The 16,154-nt window shown below is 57.6% G+C and overlaps 2 protein-coding genes across 4 annotated transcripts; both read right to left on the bottom strand.

Annotated features, from left to right (window-relative positions):
- Positions 1-7: 7 nt before the first annotated feature.
- Positions 8-6,223, bottom strand: CSK (C-terminal Src kinase). Of its 3 annotated transcripts, none has more exons than XM_042885816.1 (13): positions 5,921-6,223; positions 3,693-3,770; positions 3,470-3,583; positions 3,059-3,171; positions 2,753-2,972; positions 2,131-2,224; positions 1,991-2,056; positions 1,740-1,839; positions 1,530-1,620; positions 1,233-1,306; positions 668-863; positions 486-572; positions 8-389 (listed from the first exon to the last, which is right to left on the bottom strand). In XM_042885816.1, the coding sequence occupies exons 1-13, from the start codon at positions 5,927-5,929 to the stop codon at positions 207-209; spliced, it is 1,425 nt and encodes a 474-aa protein (XP_042741750.1). In that variant the 5' UTR covers positions 5,930-6,223; the 3' UTR covers positions 8-206. The 3 variants fall into 3 exon arrangements, with proteins under 3 accessions (XP_042741750.1, XP_042741751.1, XP_042741749.1); XM_042885817.1 differs by having other exon boundaries at positions 5,927-5,945; XM_042885815.1 differs by lacking the exon at positions 5,921-6,223 and having other exon boundaries at positions 3,693-4,199.
- Positions 6,224-12,148: 5,925 nt separating this feature from the next.
- On the bottom strand, positions 12,149-15,251 carry LOC122187851 (cytochrome P450 1A5). Its single transcript, XM_042885699.1, has 7 exons — positions 14,988-15,251; positions 13,961-14,818; positions 13,638-13,764; positions 13,104-13,193; positions 12,896-13,019; positions 12,691-12,777; positions 12,149-12,557 (listed from the first exon to the last, which is right to left on the bottom strand). Exons 2-7 carry the CDS (start codon positions 14,816-14,818, stop codon positions 12,251-12,253), a joined length of 1,593 nt encoding a protein of 530 aa, XP_042741633.1. The 5' UTR covers positions 14,988-15,251; the 3' UTR covers positions 12,149-12,250.
- Positions 15,252-16,154: the final 903 nt, after the last annotated feature.

A 16,154-nucleotide genomic window follows, 5' to 3' on the forward strand; every position in this document is an offset into this window, starting at 1 on the left:
AAAAAAAAAAAAAAAGCCTGGGACAAAACAAAACAAACAAAACAAAACCCAACGAAGACCGATTTGGAAGGTTGGAAGAGACCAGGAGGGGCTGCCCGGTGGTTGGGCTCCGTCCGGTCGCTCCCATGGGTGGCCCTCTGTGCTGTGTGGGCTGGGAGAGCCCCCCTGCTCCTGCCCTGGGGTTGGAGGTGCCCCCCAGAGCCCTCTCACAGGTAGAGCTCCTTCTCTTTGATATGCACTAGCTGTTCACGGAGCTGGTGGAAGGACGGCCGGTGCCCTGGGTCCAGCGTCCAGCACTTCTTCATCACCTCGTAGACGATGGCTGGGCAGCCGTCGGGTGCGTCCATCTTGTAGCCCTTCTCCACCCGGGGCACCACGTCCTTCAGGGGCTGAGGGGACAGGGCTCAGGGGGCTGCTCCCAACCCCCCCAAGTACCCAAGGGCTGCCCCCAGCCCTCCCCCCTGCCCCCATGAGCTCTCACTTACGATTCTTGGATAAGGCACTCGCCCGAAGGAATAGATTTCCCACAGGAGGATCCCGAAGCTCCACACGTCCGATTTGGTGGAGAATTTCTGCGTGCAGGGAGAAAGGGCCGTTTTGAGTGGGGCTTTGAGCACAAAGCGGGACATCTCGAGGTCTTTCCCTGCTCTGACGGCTCTCCTCCCACCTTTTCTCTAAGTGCTTCGGGTGCTGTCCACTTCACAGGCAGCTTCCCCGTGTCCTGAGTGGACGACGCTTCCTTTGTCAGCCCAAAATCGCTGACCTTGGCAATGTTGTCCTCTGAGACCAACACGTTCCTCGCCGCCAGGTCCCGATGGACAAAGTTGTTGGCTTCCAGGTACTCCATGGCTTCACAGACATCTCTGGCGGGTGACAGAGAGGCGTTAGGAATCTGGTTACCAGAACTGTGGCTACAAAAAGCCATGGGTTCACGTCAGCCCTGTGGTTGGGGACATCAGGGCAGCGAGTTCTCGGCGGCCCTGCTTGAAGCAGGAGGCTTGGACGACACATCCCTTCCAACCTCAACCATCTCTGGGGACAGCATCTCCCCCATCCCTCGTCTCCTCTTCCTGTTTCTCAAGCCCCAGGGCATGGGGTGAGACGGGCAGAGCAAGCAGGACCATCCCTGCGTCACAGACTCGTGGAAGCATTTGAGTTGGAAGGGATTTTTAAAGGTCCCACTTCCCTGCAGGGAAGAGGATGCTCAGATCCCCCCGCCCCACCATACTTACAAGGAAAACTTGAGCAGGCAGTCTGCACCTAGGACCGACCTCCCGCGCGACCGCAGGTAATCTACTAGGCTGCCCTGGAGGGACAGAGAGAGATGGTGCCATCAGTGCCAGCATCTTGCTGGGAGCAGTGTCCCACTGCCAGCCCCACACGGCCCAGGGTGTGGGATGGGGAGATGGTAGCATCCAACTGGGGTCATGGCCCAGGGGAACAAGAGGTTGGGGGGCAGAGCGATGGGGAGAAGGAAGTGGAGAAAGAGGGTTGTGGTTGTGTGGGAGGACCCTGTGGTCAGCTCTCACCTTGGCCATATACTCAGTGACAATGTAGAGGCCGCTCTTCTCCTCCACGATCACCCCCAGCAGCTGCACCAGGTTGCTGTGTCGGAGCTGCCTGCACAGCAGAGGAAGGCTCAGGGCAGGGAGCAGGAGGGCACGGAGACCACCTCCATCCACACACCCCTTCCCACTGCCATCTCTTGTGTGTGTTGTCCCCCCCCCAGCCATACTCACGTCATCACAGACGCTTCTGCCAGGAAAGCCTGCGCTGTGGCGTCGTTTTTAATGCACTTGACGGCGACTTTGTTCCCCCGGTAATCACCCAGCATCACGTCTGTAGGAAGGATGGATGGGCACAGGAATGAGCCACAGCCTCCCAACATCCCTCCCAGCATCAACCCCTTATTGGGACGCACAGGGACGTGCTTTTCCCCAGCACAGGAGACCCTATGGCACTGGGTAAGTGAGGCCAAAGCGCTGCTCACCTCCAAATTCCCCTTTGCCAATGATCTGCAGCAGCTTGAGGTCCTTCATGTTGAGGGCCCAGCCACCTGAGTGGGAAGGATGAGGGTGAGGGAGTGCCAGGGATGGGGACAAGAGCTGGGGAGGGGGCACGGCCACTCACTGCGGGAGAACTCATCCTGAGCTGCCACCGTCCCCTCCATCACCTTGGGCTTGATGAGGCGCGTGCAGAGCCCGTCAGCATCCGTGGTGTAATGCTGGAGGGGAGACGGGGGTGAGAGGCCGGGAGGTCACCCACAGCCACGGATGACAGCGTGGGGACTCGGTGGGGGTCCCTGCCAGGGCGATGCCAGGCCCTGAGACCCCACCAGGTGGCAGCACGAGGCCACAGATGAGACCAGTACGGGCTCAGGGCTTCGGTGCCTTTGCCCATCCTATCCTTGTTTCCATCTCACCCCTTTTGTCCCAGGGCTCTGGGCCCAGCAGCTTCCGACCCAGCCCACAGGGATGCAAAGAAGATTCCATCACCTCCCACGGTCCAGAGCAACCCAACTCCAACCCATGCAATCCTCAAACTTATGGCCCCTCCTCGCCACGGGTCGGGGCATGCAGCGAGTCCCGCATCAACCACACGTGCAACCACAGAATGGTTGGGTTGGAAAGGACCTTAAAGCCCCCAGCTATGGCTGGCTGCCCCCACTAGCTCACGCTGCCCTGCCAGGGCCCCATCCACAGCCTTGGGCACCTCCAGGGACAAGGAGGGTTCCTGCTCCCCGGGACCCCACCTCCACAAGCTGCATCAGGTTCTCAAAGTAGACCTCCTCGTCGATGCTCAGCTTGCTGGAGGAGTAAATGATGCGGTAGTGCTCCACCTTGCCCTCACAGCTCACACACAGGGTGTAGTCCCCAGGGTAGTTGGTGCTCTCCCGCACCAGGAACAGCCCCGTTTCAGGTGGGTACAGCAGCCGCTCTGCCTGCTCCCGTGTGATCTTCCCATGGAACCACCTGCAGCAGGGTGGGAGAGGCAGTCAGTGCGCCGGGACGGATCCCACGGGGCCAGGGGGCAACGTTTAGGGGTGATGGGGACTCACGGCATGAGGCTGAGCTTGATGCCAGCCTTCACTCCTTCCCGTTTCTGCACGTAGTTAGCGGGGATGATGCCCTCCCGGCCCACCTTGTTCTTCGCCTTGTACCAGTTGGGGTCCTGTGGGGACAGCAGAGGTGTCACAGCGAGCCCACAGATGTCTCGTCGGGAGCCAGACTGCAAGCCTTTCTCCATCCCCCTCCACTGCGCCGCCTGGGACACTTCCATTTCAGAGGAACTTTAACTAACGAGGCTGTGAATTAATTAACCCAACGCCTGGCCCGATTGCCGGCCTGTGGGGACAGCAGAGCGAGGCTCCCTGCCCGTGGGATGCAGGAGAAAACAAGGGGGAGGCTCGGGGAACCCCACAGGGGTTGGGAGGGTGGGACCCACCGCCCCGGGACCCAATGGCCATTACCTTGGTGACAGCAACGATGGTGAGGACGTCTCCCTTGCTGAACGGCAGGTCCTGCTCGGCGGTACCGTGGAAGTTGTACTTGGCGATACATTCTGTACCGGATGGCCAAACGGCCTGGGGGGGCAAAAGGAGAGGGGGGGGAGGATGTGAGAGGTGGCTCAGAGCATCTCCCACCCACCCCGACACCGAGCAGCAGGGGAGCGCAGGGCTCACGGCACCTCACCTGCATCCCTGACATCTTCTCAGGGGCTTCGGGGGAGCAAATCTCACGGGAGGGACGCGTCACTTGGTACCATGAGACCTGGGCAGGGGGTAAAAGGACAGCTGAGAACAGCAGCACCGCTGCGAGAGGCACCGCATCTCCATGCGTGCGTGCAGGGCTGGGCTGGGAACGCTGTTTGCAGAGGGGTTTTTGGCCGGCACGACTTTCATTTGCTAAGGAAGCACCAAAAGCCATCCATCCCCAGACGTCACACCCAGCAGGAGAGGCCGGGATGGAGCAGAAGCGGGAAGAGAAAAAAGCTCCGCGAGAAACAAGAAAACATCCCCACGCCAGCTGCTGGGAACGGCGCCGCTGCAGCAAGCTTTTGCAAAGGGAACAAGAAGAAAAATAGCCCATTTCCCTCGGGACAAGGCGCTCTGGGCGTGGGTGCAGCCCTGTCCCCGCGGGTCGCATCCTGCTCTGCGCGTAGGAGGGGAACAAACCCGCCTTTATCCGCGCCGGCTGCTGGCTGAAGTCAGCAGCCCCGCCATCAAATGAGGCTTTCTTGGGCTGAACCATGGGGCCTCTCCCCACGGTCACAGCGGCCACGAGCGTCCCCGAGCCCCCACTGGGGGTGATGCCAGAACGACGCGGGCGCTTTAGAGTTACTGCCGGCCCGACGGACAGCCGTCAGCAGCCAGAAGTATTTTGGGCAGGAGGAACCGAAAGCAAAGGGGCAAGGCTGGGAGGAGGAAGAAGATAAGAGGGCAGAGCGGTGGAGAGGAAGAGATCTGGGCGCTGAGAGCTGCCAACACCTCGCTCCCATTTTGTTTAGGGTCTGGAGAGATGCTCAGAGCTGTTCCCACCCTGGGAAGGGAGCGTGCCCATCAGCACAGCACCTGGCCCTGTGCACGGTTGAGGTTTTTCCTCCCAGCCACATGAGCGGTGCTGGGGACGTCCCCACAGAGAATCCTCCTGAGAGCGAGCTGTGGGGCTGCGTCACTTCCTCGGCACCCCCCCCCCCCGAAAAGCCCCACATGGGACTGTTCCTCATCCTGCTGCTCGCAGCACCAAACCCGGTTCTGCCCCGTCCCGTTCGCCCCAGCGCTGGGGATGCTCTCCATTGGCATCCCTGTGTACTGTGAGAGAGCACCCGTGGGAATGCAGCATCCCTGCCTGCGTGTAGCGTTCATCTTAGAGCTCAATCTCTGTCTTCAAGTGGATCTTTGCTGAAGCCTCAAAGCGAGCTGTTGCAGGAAATGGTCCAAAGCAAAACACAGCCCTCCAAAATAACCCATCGGCTGGGTCCACACAGCCATCTTAATGAAGTCTGCTTGAAGGAAGGCACTCTTCTGTCCCTCCACACCACAGTTTAGGGTGTTATTTGCTGGAATGGGGTGTTCCACCGCCCTCAGGTGCAGTTTTGGTGCCCTTCTGCAGAGTGCAAGCTCACGAGTATGGGCTGAATGCAGACCCTCAGCCCCTTTGAACTGCCATGGGGATGAGCACGGCTGCGTGGCACTTTGCATGGAGTCCCACGCCGCTCACATCCGCAGGAGGGATTTCCCATTTCTGCCTTTCTCACCGCCCTGCTGCTCTCAGGAAGGTCCCCGCAGTGCGTGGTCAGCGGCTCCCAGCAGCTCCTGTGTGCTTGGAGGGCGAGGGCGGCAGGAAGGAGCTTGGGGCTGAGATTGGGCTCCACCTGCACGTTCCTGGCACAGCTCACTCCATTGGGGAACAACAGACCGGAGCACGGCCCTAAAGTGGGAAGCAGGCACTGGCAGCACCCCGGTGACCCATTGGGAAGTGGAACAAGGTGAGAGGACCTCTCCTTTTGTCCAACACCAGCACTTCCTCCTCTCCTCAGAAGCAGATGAAGAAGGCTCCATGCCTGCTGGATGTCCCCGGGGAACTGACCTCATCCTTGGGCTGATGGATCAGCGCTGAGCATCAGGGCTCTGCCGGCAGCAGAGGGATGCGGAGCGCATCCCAGCACAGCAGCCATTCCCACAGCTCCCAGCAGAGCTGCTCCATCCCCACGCTGCTCTGCTGGAGAGAAAAAGGGACCAGGGGACGTTCAGAACCTGCAAGAAGGGCTCCAGTGTGCTCCAGCACAACGCCGTCCTCGCGCTCCGCTCGAGCTCCTATCCAAACTTCAGAAACAAAAGACACGCAACAACCCCCAAACAGACAACATCCCCGCTGCTCTCCAAAAGATCTTATCAGCTGTCATTACAAGCAACACCTACGATTACCATAATCGAAAGAAAAACGTTCCTCCTTTATCTCATCAGTGCTCTGAGATGGTTCTGCCGCTCCTCTCCGGCTCAGCGCCTCCAACTGCGCGTGTCGGGCACCAGCCAACGGCCCCCAGAGAGGAAAGGGGGGTGGCGTTCCTTTTTGATGGCGTTTTTAAAAGAGAGATGATGCTGTCAAACCACAGACAGCGCCTAGGGGATACTCAGGGGCAGGTGGAGGCCCTGAGACGCTGCTTCCAACCTCCTCACTGTGGCAGAGTCTTCCTGGGCCTTTTCTCCAAAACCTGGGCGGTTTCGCTGGATGTGGTTGTCCACCGATTGGCCGCAGTGCCCGACGACACCTCCAGAATCACTGAACTGCTAGGGTTGGAATGGACCTCCATGACGACCAACTGTGACCACCAACCCATGGCCACCACACCATGTCCCAAGGCCACATCCTTTGGGTCTGCTTCCCGTGCCCTGATGGGTGTCAGTGCCTTCCTGGGGAGCAGCACGTGGGCTCTGTGCGCCCCGAAAGGAATGGGTGAATGTGGGAGGAGAACCATGGGTTGACATCCTGCTTGTGATGCATCACTGCCGTTGACCTCTGCTGGGGGCCCCATCTTCAAACTCCATCCCCAACAGACTTCTGTCCCCAGTGGATGCACCTACCATCCCCAGTGGACAGATCTCCACCCCCAATGGACAAATCTCCATCCCCAGTGGATGGACCTCCTGTCCCCAATGGATGCACCTCCTCTCCCCAAACAGACACACCTCCCATCCCCAACGGACAGATCTCCCATCCCCAGTGGACACACCTCCTGTTCCCAATGGGCACATCTCCATTTCCAGTGGATGCACCTCCAACCCCTGCCTCCCCAGCAGACAGATCTCAATCCCCAGTGGGCAGATCTCCATCCCCAGTGGACAGATCTCCATCCCCAAAGGACAGATCTCCATCTCCAATGGACGGCTCTCAATGCCCAGTGGGCAGATCTCCATCCCCAATGGACAGATCTCCATCCCCAATAGACAGATCTCCATCCCCAATGGACAGATCTCCACCCTCAGTGGGCAAATCTCCACCGGAGGCCCTTTGGGACGCTCTCTCCACTACGGGTCCAAGGACCACAGCCTCAAAGGGAACAAAGCATCCCCTCCGTTACCACTACCGGCGCAGACCCGTCCGGCCGAGCTCAGCGCTCTTCCACCCCCTCGAGGAAGCGCTGCCCGACCCCTCCGTCCCCCCGCAGCTTTTTCGGGCCGGCTGACAGCGGTGTCCCGCAGCTTTCCCCCCCCCCCCCCCCCCCGCGACCACGGAACGGAGCGGCCGCGGCCCGGGATGCGGGGAGAGAGCGGGACCGGGCGGTGCGGGGGAAGGGGGAGGAGGGAGCGGGGAGCGGGGAGCGCGGGCCGGCGCGGCCGGGGCCTGCTGGAAGGAAGCGGCGGCCGGAATCGGAGCGCCCCGAACAGCGCGCCTGCGCCGTGCGGCTCCGCGGAGCCCCCTGGTGGGCAGAAGGGAGAGAGGCGGCTTTCGGGGTGCGGGGAGATGCGGGATGGGGAGATGGGTTCGGAGTGCGGGAGGAGAGATTTGGGTTGGGTGCGAGGAGTTTTGTACACCGAAGAGCTTGGCACGGGATGCCCAGAGAGGAGGTGGTGCCCCGTACCTGTAGACACCACGGTCAGGCTGGGTGGCTTTGAGCGCCTGATGTGCTACGGGTGTCTCTCTGTGTGTTTTGGCCGGGGAGGGGGGGGGCGGGGGGAGGGAGTGATTCCCTTCCAGTTCAATTCTGTGACTGCAGGAGCCCACCCAGCTGTGGGGGTTCTGCACGCAGGGAGGTGGGCACCCTGCTCCCATGGCCCCCAGCACCGTGCCGCCATGCCCCGAGCTCTCAAGCACTGCCTGCTCGCGGGCAGAGCCGCTGTCACTTCCTGCCCTGCGCTGCGTGCAGCCCATGTAGGGCGAAGCAGGAAGCCCGGCACAGTGCCTGCATCCCCCCCCCCCCCCAGCGCAGGGGACCATGCGGGTGACACCGATGGGAGCTCGGTGCCAACAGTTCCAGCAGCCCAGATGGTGCTGAATGCGTATGGAGCTCCCCGCATGGAGCTCAGTGCCCCGAAGGATGCTGGGTTGCAGGCTGGCCCTGCTCGTGTTCATCCCTACTCCACGCTCTGTCTCACTCAGAGCGATGCTGGGAGGAAATGAGAGCAGCTCTGCTTGCAGCAAAGCGCGGATGCGGGCACCAACCCGTGCAGCCACCCCAGGGCAGAAATGCTGCGAGCGAAGCAGCACACCTGCATGCTGAGCTGAACACGAAGGCAGGTGGATGTGGTCCTGCAGCACTGCAAGCTCCAGGGCGGTGGGGATACAAAGCTCCCTCCCCAAATGAGCATCCCCCAAGTGAGCATCCCCCTCCCCGAATGAGCATCCTCCTGATGAGCATCCCCTACATGAGCATCCCCCGAACGCTCGGAGTAGGAGCTCAGCCTTTCAGGGAAAGGTTCCGTTCATGCAGAGCAGAGATGTGGCAGATGCCACACGAGGGCGATCACGTCCCAAAGGCGACGCAGAGGGGACAAAAAGGCTCCGGAGAGCATCGCTGCTTCGGGACCCGCACTGCTCTGCCTGGTGCTGCTCCCTGAGGGCATTCAACCCTGACCCTCGCGTGCCGTGTGCCGGCTCCTAAAACACCTCGTTGGTTCTGCCTCATTTTCCGAGACTTCCCTCGTTTCCAGGAGGGTTTTAATTAAAACAGAAGGGATTGGGTTGCCGTGGGGTCTCCCAGTGTGCCAGATGCTGGTGAGGGATGCAGGGAGCTGAAGGAGAGCTGGGATTGAGGTCGGTGCCCCCAACCCCCACTTGTCCCAAGCAGCCCTCGTTGTGCAGGATGTGGTTATCACCGTGACTGCTTTGCTCTGCCTCAACCCAGGGACAAACTCCACCCTCACCTGCTTTCTTGTGCACCCCATTGTATCTTCGGGCTTGGGGTCCAGAGAAAGTCCCACCAGCTCCAGTGCCCTGTAAGATAAAATCAGAGAGCCCTGCTCCATGGTGGGGAGCAGTTTTTCTTCCCCCAAAAGGCAGAAATCAGCCACTCTTCCCACTGCAACACAGCTGCTCCCATGGCTGAAGAAAGAGGAAAGCCTGGCTTGGTCCTGAATGTGGAGAGGCAAGGAGATGTGATCTTTGGAGATCATCTTGTCATAGAATCATTAAGGTTGGAATGACCACTGGGATCATCTCATCTAACCACCAGCCCATCACCACCCTGCCCACTAACCCCTCAATAAGGGATGCAGCAGCAAAGCTCACAGTGCTTGGGTACCATCACACTGCACACGTGGCTCAGAAATGTGGGGCTCAAAGTGAGCCTGAAGACATCAAGCATCAAGAGTATTATTAACATGGAGGGGCTGTCCCCTCTTTTGGGGACTGGCAGTCACAGCAGTGGTCTGGTATTAAATGTGGAGGTTGGTGGCCCTGCATGTGGCAGGGGGGTTGGACATTCATGATCCTTGAGGTCCCTTCCAACCCTGGCCATTCTGTGATTCTGTGATCTATGATTCTGTGACGCCTGCTTAGCTTAGGAGACAATTTATTTCTCCTTTGGCAAAACTGAGCAGGCTTGGCCATCAATTACAGGCACCCAAGAGTGCTGAGGGAAAGAAGAGAGATGGAGCTGAGTTAGAAAAGTACAGGACGCTCTTTTAACAAGGAGGGTCATTAAGTACTGGAGCAACTCCTCTGGGGAATTGGGAACTCCAAAGGCTGGCGTCCAGGTGGAGGAGCTTGGTGCTGCCTGCATTTAAGGTTTCCATCCCTGCTGGATGTTTTTCTGTGGGCTCAAGGGACCGGTGAGCCTCACCAGCTTGGCAGGAGGACCAGGAGCCAAGAGGCCATGGCTCAGTGCTGACTCACTTTAAAAGCGCCAATAAAAGCAATTAGCTGTGGTGCAATCAAAGCTCCCCTGGCTTATCACAGCTCCGGTCCCCATAAAGGTCCCCATAAAGAAATCATGGCAATCTCAAGTTACCTGGGGAATAAATGGAGGCTTTAATCGAGGGAAATAATCTATGGAAAGACGAAGATAGAGGAGTTGTGTGAGCAATTGGTGCTGGTGTGGCAATGATCGATAGATTTGCTTATTGGGAGGTGGTGGGGGAGAGGAGGAAGGGCAGAGCTGTGAGTGCAGCATGGAAACACTTTGATAAGAGCTGCCAGGACACACCAAGAATGTCCAAGGAGGCCAGTCCAACCTTGTATGGCAGCCCTGCTCCCTTCCAGAGCCTCCACAAAAGGTCTCCTTGCTGCTCCCTGCTTGCTCTCCTTCCACTCCCCTCCTGCCTTCTCTCTCCCTTCCCCATCCCGGCTCTGCAGTGACTTCACCCTGGTTCTGCCCACTGCACCCTCAGGCAGCAGTTATCCCAGGGGCAGCAATCAGCCCTTGATAAACGCTTCGGGAGGAACAATCACCAAGGAGATGTTTCACCTCCCTGATGTTAATATTAATCCACTTATCGGCCCCGGGGCTATAAAACATCCATCTCTAAAGGGTAAAAATCGTCCCAGCGTTCTTCCTTTATATCAGCACCTGCTTATTGCAGGCCTTATCAGTAACCAGCACCAGGACTCAGGAGGACAGAGTCACGCAATGGCTCCAGCTGATGGGACTCTGGTCCTGCACCAGCACCAGAGTTGCTGGCTGAGCCCATGGGAGCCTCCCACACCATGGGGTGGTGGTGACACCATGACGGGATGGTCCTGGAGGTCTTCCCCCAGGTTAAGTGATGAGAAGCTCATCCCATGTCTGTGATGATTCCACCTTCCCTGGGCTGTCCTTGGGATGCCCTCCATGGACAGGCAGGTCATGAATAGATTGCCTTTACCTATTTTATTTTGTTGTTCTGTTGAGATGCTATCTGCCTAATGGACCTCATGCGTGGTCCTAAGCCGTCCATCCACATTTCCTCCAAGGCTGGTGACCTCAGCTTAAAGGAACTTTTGACTCAGCAGCATGCTGGAAATAGCTGCATCAGCATCTTTATTGAAGCTAAGCAGAATTAGTTCTCCATTTGTCTCCATGCTGAGAGCAGAGATTGACCTGGGCTCCAAACTCCTTCTTCCTGCCTCATCATCCCCTACACCCATTGGCAGCATCTGGACAGATGAAGAGTTGTTCCTTCCATTCCTGCCGGTTTAACGGGTCTGAACACCTCCCAGTTCTTGCTGGAATCTCCGTGAGGTCTTGGGCAGTCGGCTTCCCCATTTCCTTCCCCACAAGGGCTCTTTTGTTTTTCTCTCTTCTTGGAAGTTTTTGCTCAAGGCGTGTTTCCACGTTACCAGGCACCCGTATTCGGACCCAAAGAGAAGTCTCATTGGTTAGGGTCTGGTGTAATGGTTGAGTAGATGCAACCCATGGAAACGGGTTCAAAGCAGTGCTGCACTGAGTGGTTGTTCTTGTTCCCATATCGTCGCATGACTGCTACTGGGTTGCGTGCAAACGAACACCAAGCTGTACTAGGGCAAGAAGAGGAGGCATCTGGCCTTCCTGGCAGGGATTGACTGACAGCCAATGTAAACTTTTGGGTTTGAGTTGGAGAAGGTCCTGTTCTCCTCTCCCTGTCACGAAAACACCCTTGCTCCAGCCCAGAAAACCAACAGCCTGGTGCAAGGTTGTCTGATAGATTCTCAGAGAGGCATTGAAGCTTCTGAACGGGATCTCAGAGGGACAAGTGAGTCGGGCAATTAAAAACCCAATGTAGAAACAAGGAAGCCTTGTCTTTGGAGGGCTTGGAGAACTATCAGCACTTTTCCAAGATATCTTCCCAAAATCTCCAATAATTTATTCCCTGCACTCTCATCTACAGTGAAGGTAAATTCCAATTGGTGAAAATCTGTCCCCTGAGAAGTCCAGAAGCAGTGATGCTGGCTGGACATTGATAGCATCATCCTCATCCCCACCCAGGCTTTGGGCATCAGTTCTGCCAAGATCTTGGGGCATAGGTTGGTTGTCCTTCAGCTGTCAAAGAGTAATTCTGAAGGAATACAGCCCCGAGGCCTTCAGATGGTTTGGGGTACATTTCCTGTCCTTCCCTCAAATGGCAGCTTGTGCCCCCCATAACTGTGCTTTGTGGTGCTAAGAGTAGACAGGACGGAACATCCAACACCAGAAATGCTGGGAAACAAAGAAGGTGAACAAACACAAGGAAGTGAACAAGACTGAGAACGGGAGCTTCAATGGCTTTTGTTTATTGCACGGTTCTGTGAGGTAATGCCAGACCCAGGTCTGTTATAAGGGTGCCCAGGTGAAAATACCTGGGCTATGGATAAACTGCTCAGTTTGAGCTCTTCATGGAGAAGCGTTTCTTGACTTGAAAGTGCTCACATCTCTTGTGCTTGATGGACAGTCCATATATAGGTGTCATGTCTGCTTTCTTGCCATCACGGATGCTGAACTCCAGTTGCTGGAGCAACGTGGACAGGAAAAGGAACACCTCCCACTTGCCTATGTTTTCCCCAATGCACCTCCTTTTCCCCAGGCCAAAAGTCATCACCTTCTCCGCATCCACTTTGTTCACTTCAGTCCCTTCAGCATTGAGGAAACGCTCTGGGTTGAAAGCCTGTGGATCCTTCCAAAGTTTCCTAGAATGGCAGACATCAGATTTTGAGATGATGTCCCCTGGCCACGGATGCAGGGGACACTGGGTTCAGCAGATACCTCATCTGCTCCTTTTTCTCCCGGAGCAGGAGGCTTCCTGCCCTTGAAGGTACTCACTCATCGTGATTCACTTGCCACTGGTTGATAAACACGCAGCGGTCCTTTGGGATATAGTAGCCATTCAGCACCGTGTCTCTGGTTGTGCTGGTGGGAGGAGAGAGGACTGTGAGGTTTTGGGAAGCAAAGAGGCTCTTCTGCATCCTCAGCGGACTTCATTAAGTCCTGCTTGACCCTCCCTCCTCTTTGAAAGCCCAGCACTTGCCTGTGTGGGATGGTGAAGGGCATGAAGGAGGTGTGCCGGAACACCTCCAGGATGAAGGCCTCCGTGTAGGGCAGCATGCCTCGGTCAGACAGCCGTGGTGTCCTCTCCTGGCCGATGGTCTGATCTGTGGGGTGCAGACAGGAGGAGCTGGTTGGGGCCAGCCCTCGGTGGAGGTCCCAGCCCTGGAGAAACAGGCTGAGGAACTCACCCAGCTCTGCCTGAATCTTCTTCTGGATGTGGGGGTACGTCACGAGGTACATGAGGCTCCAGGACAGGGCGGTTGTCACAGTGTCAAAGCCTAGACAGAGAGCAGATCAGGTCCACACAATGTGCAGGGCAGAGGACATCCTAGGCGCACACAGTAGGGCTCGGACTTTTATCCTGACGGAGAAAGCTTTACTAAAAACTTCAGTTCTCATTCCTCTCTGTCTACCCCTTGTTTACATCAGGTTGGACTAAGATTCTAGCTTCCTGGGAATCGAGGGAGTTTCCACAGGGCTGCTCTAACATGAACCAGTCAGCAGGCACCTCCTTCAACCACCCTGGCTTGGAAGCTTGATCAAGCTACAAACTGTGCTCTGTGCTTCTTCCTAAAGCCTCTTTCCAGAGCTGATGTCCCATGGGGTCTCTGGGTTACTGGGAGAAAACCAGAGAGCCAGGTGGGTGCTTAGCTCCCTGGACAAGGAGGATTGAGGAGCCTGAGACAAGCTGCAGGAGCTGAGGGAGCGCTGGGAAGACATACCTGCTCCAAAGATGTCATTCACCAGGTTGATGATCTTCTCATTTGGGATCTGTGTGGCACTGTTGGCTTCGGCTTTTTTCTCCATGCACTGCTCAATGAGGGAGTCGGTGACATCTCGGATGTTGTTCTGAGAAGAAGAGACAAGTGATGCTGACTTGCTGTAAGCACCCATGGTGGTATGAGCAAGGGTGTCCGCCCTCCAACACCCTACGGCCCTACTGACTTTACAGTCTATGAAAATGAGCTGGCCATTAGCAGCAAGAGCACAAGTAACTCACTGATACCAAGGGGGAACGGCAGGTGAGGCTCCCGTGGGCTCTTACCTTGTCGAAAGTCTGGTAGTGCTCTTCCACAGCTGTCTTCAACAATTTCATGAATCGCTTGTTGAAATCCAGAAATAAATCCATGTTGCGTCTGGGGAGGTACTGGAGCAGCGGGATGAAGTCAGCTGGGTTGCCAACAGCAGTCACATCCACAAACTCATCCACCACGTTCACCACGTTGAGCAGCTCCTGGTCGTCGTGGTCGTAACGCTTGCCAAAGCAAATGGCACAGATGACGTTGGTCACCGACACCACCATGTAGCGGTAGGGGTCAAAGCTCTGCTTCTCCTCCATCAGCTGCAGGAATTTGGTGACCAGGTAGCTGGCCTCAGTGGTGACGTGCTCCTCCAAGAGGCAGCTGGAGGAGGCCGTGGGGCTGGCGGCGATGGAGAAGGTCTTCAGGGCGTTCTGTGCCAGCTTCCTACGGGCTCTCCACACTTCCCCCGTGTCAGTGCTGAAGGTCAGGCTCTGTCCATCCGTAATGTGTCGGAAGCTGTAGAGGTCAGGGCGTCCCATGAAGTCTTCTGCTTGCCTCACCAAGGCTTGCCTGATGGTTTCCAGCCCGCTGAGCACCACCACGGGCCGGGAGCCGATGGTCACCTCCATCACATCCCCGTATTTGCGGCTCATCTGGGTGAGCACCAAGTGTGGGTCCTTCCTCAGCTCCAGCACACTGCCCAGCACTGGGAGCCCACGGGGACCCGGGGGTCTGCGCAGCCCCTTGGGTGTGTGCTGCCGGCGGGTCTGGGTCAGCAGCAGGAGCAGGCAGAAAGTGGCAGCTGCCACCAGCACCTCAGTGGCCAAGATGAGACCTGAGCTGCCCACCTGTGCCATTGCTTCCTCTGGCCCCATTGCCATCTGGAAGGAAGCGTGGTGTAGAGTTAGGGTTTGAAAAAGTTATTTTAAACAGAGCAGAGAGCGTAGAGAAAGAGAGGGATGGCAGAGACATTCCGTGAATTTCTTATGTTGACATAAATACCTTCTCGATCCTACCTCTGTGTTCAGAGCCACATGCATACATTCCTACCTGCAGGTCCTTGAAGCTGGGCAGAGACAGGCAGAGGGCACTCAGAGCCAGGAACCACGCAGGATCCTCTTCCCCTGCTTCTTAGCTCTGCCACGGGGCTTTATATGCATTTTTGGGTGCTTATCTGAGGGTCACAGCAGCCAAGACCCAACGAGCGACTACCTATTAACAGAGGGGCTGATCCCATCTGGAGCCACTCTAGATACGCAGGCATACACCCTCCGGCTCTGAGATGCTCCAGGGCACCAGCCTTTCAAGTGGGGCACCTGTATCCCCACGCTATCAGTGGCAGGACCTCTGGCCTTGGGTTAACCATTGGCCAGGGTTGCGTGAGAAGTGGCTGGCGCGCTTCCCCTGCTGCAGGGAGAGGAGTGGCAGGGCAGGGGGAGCTGCTGACATAGGGCAGGGGACAGGGGCAAGGCTGGGGGCATCCCAGAGGGCTCGTCCCCCTGCGTGCCCCGATGGGGACACACTGCGTCCCTCCTCGGTGCGATGCACAGGTGCTCAGGGCAGCAGGGAGGCTGATGAGATGGGATACAATTTGGCCCCAGTTTTCATCCGTTCCTTGGAAAGCACGGTGGGAATTTTGCCCAGGTACAAGCCGAGCTAATGTTTAATAAAGGCTTTCAACATCTGGCTCGAGCGGGATCGTTAATAGCAGTGCCTGGGCTCATTAATGCTTGGCAAGAACAGTTACAAAATCCCCGCTGATAAAAGCCGGCCCCGTAATTGCACGCGCTAATGACGGGCACCACGCAGGCGTCCCAGCCCGCAGATGCCTCCCAGCTCCGCGTGGGGAAGGTGCCGGTCAGCACACGGGAGATGAGCTCAGACAGACGGGAAGTGCTGAGAAGGTTGGGGGGAGGGAAGGGCGGAGAGGGTATGACTGGATGGATGCACAGACGGGGCGAGCAGCCCCGAGGCTGCTTGTAGGGGACGGCTGCACGGCTGTAGCCGGACCCTGCCACCGTGTCATCCCTAAGCAGAGACACACGCGGAGGCACTGCTGAGCCCCGCTTTGTCCTGGGGACACGCCTGGCACCGAGCCCCGTTACCCCCGACGGCGCCGGGGGGGGATCTGATCCCGCAAGGTCCCGGCGCCGCCCTGACCCCGGGACGGGCTCGTGGACGTGGGGCCACCGCCCTGGCCCTTTAAAAGCCATTTCC

The sequence above is a fragment of the Lagopus leucura genome, unplaced genomic scaffold, assembly GCF_019238085.1.
Source record: "Lagopus leucura isolate 7727_CA_CO unplaced genomic scaffold, USGS_WTPT01 Super-Scaffold_100052, whole genome shotgun sequence".
Taxonomy (NCBI): domain Eukaryota; kingdom Metazoa; phylum Chordata; class Aves; order Galliformes; family Phasianidae; genus Lagopus; species Lagopus leucura.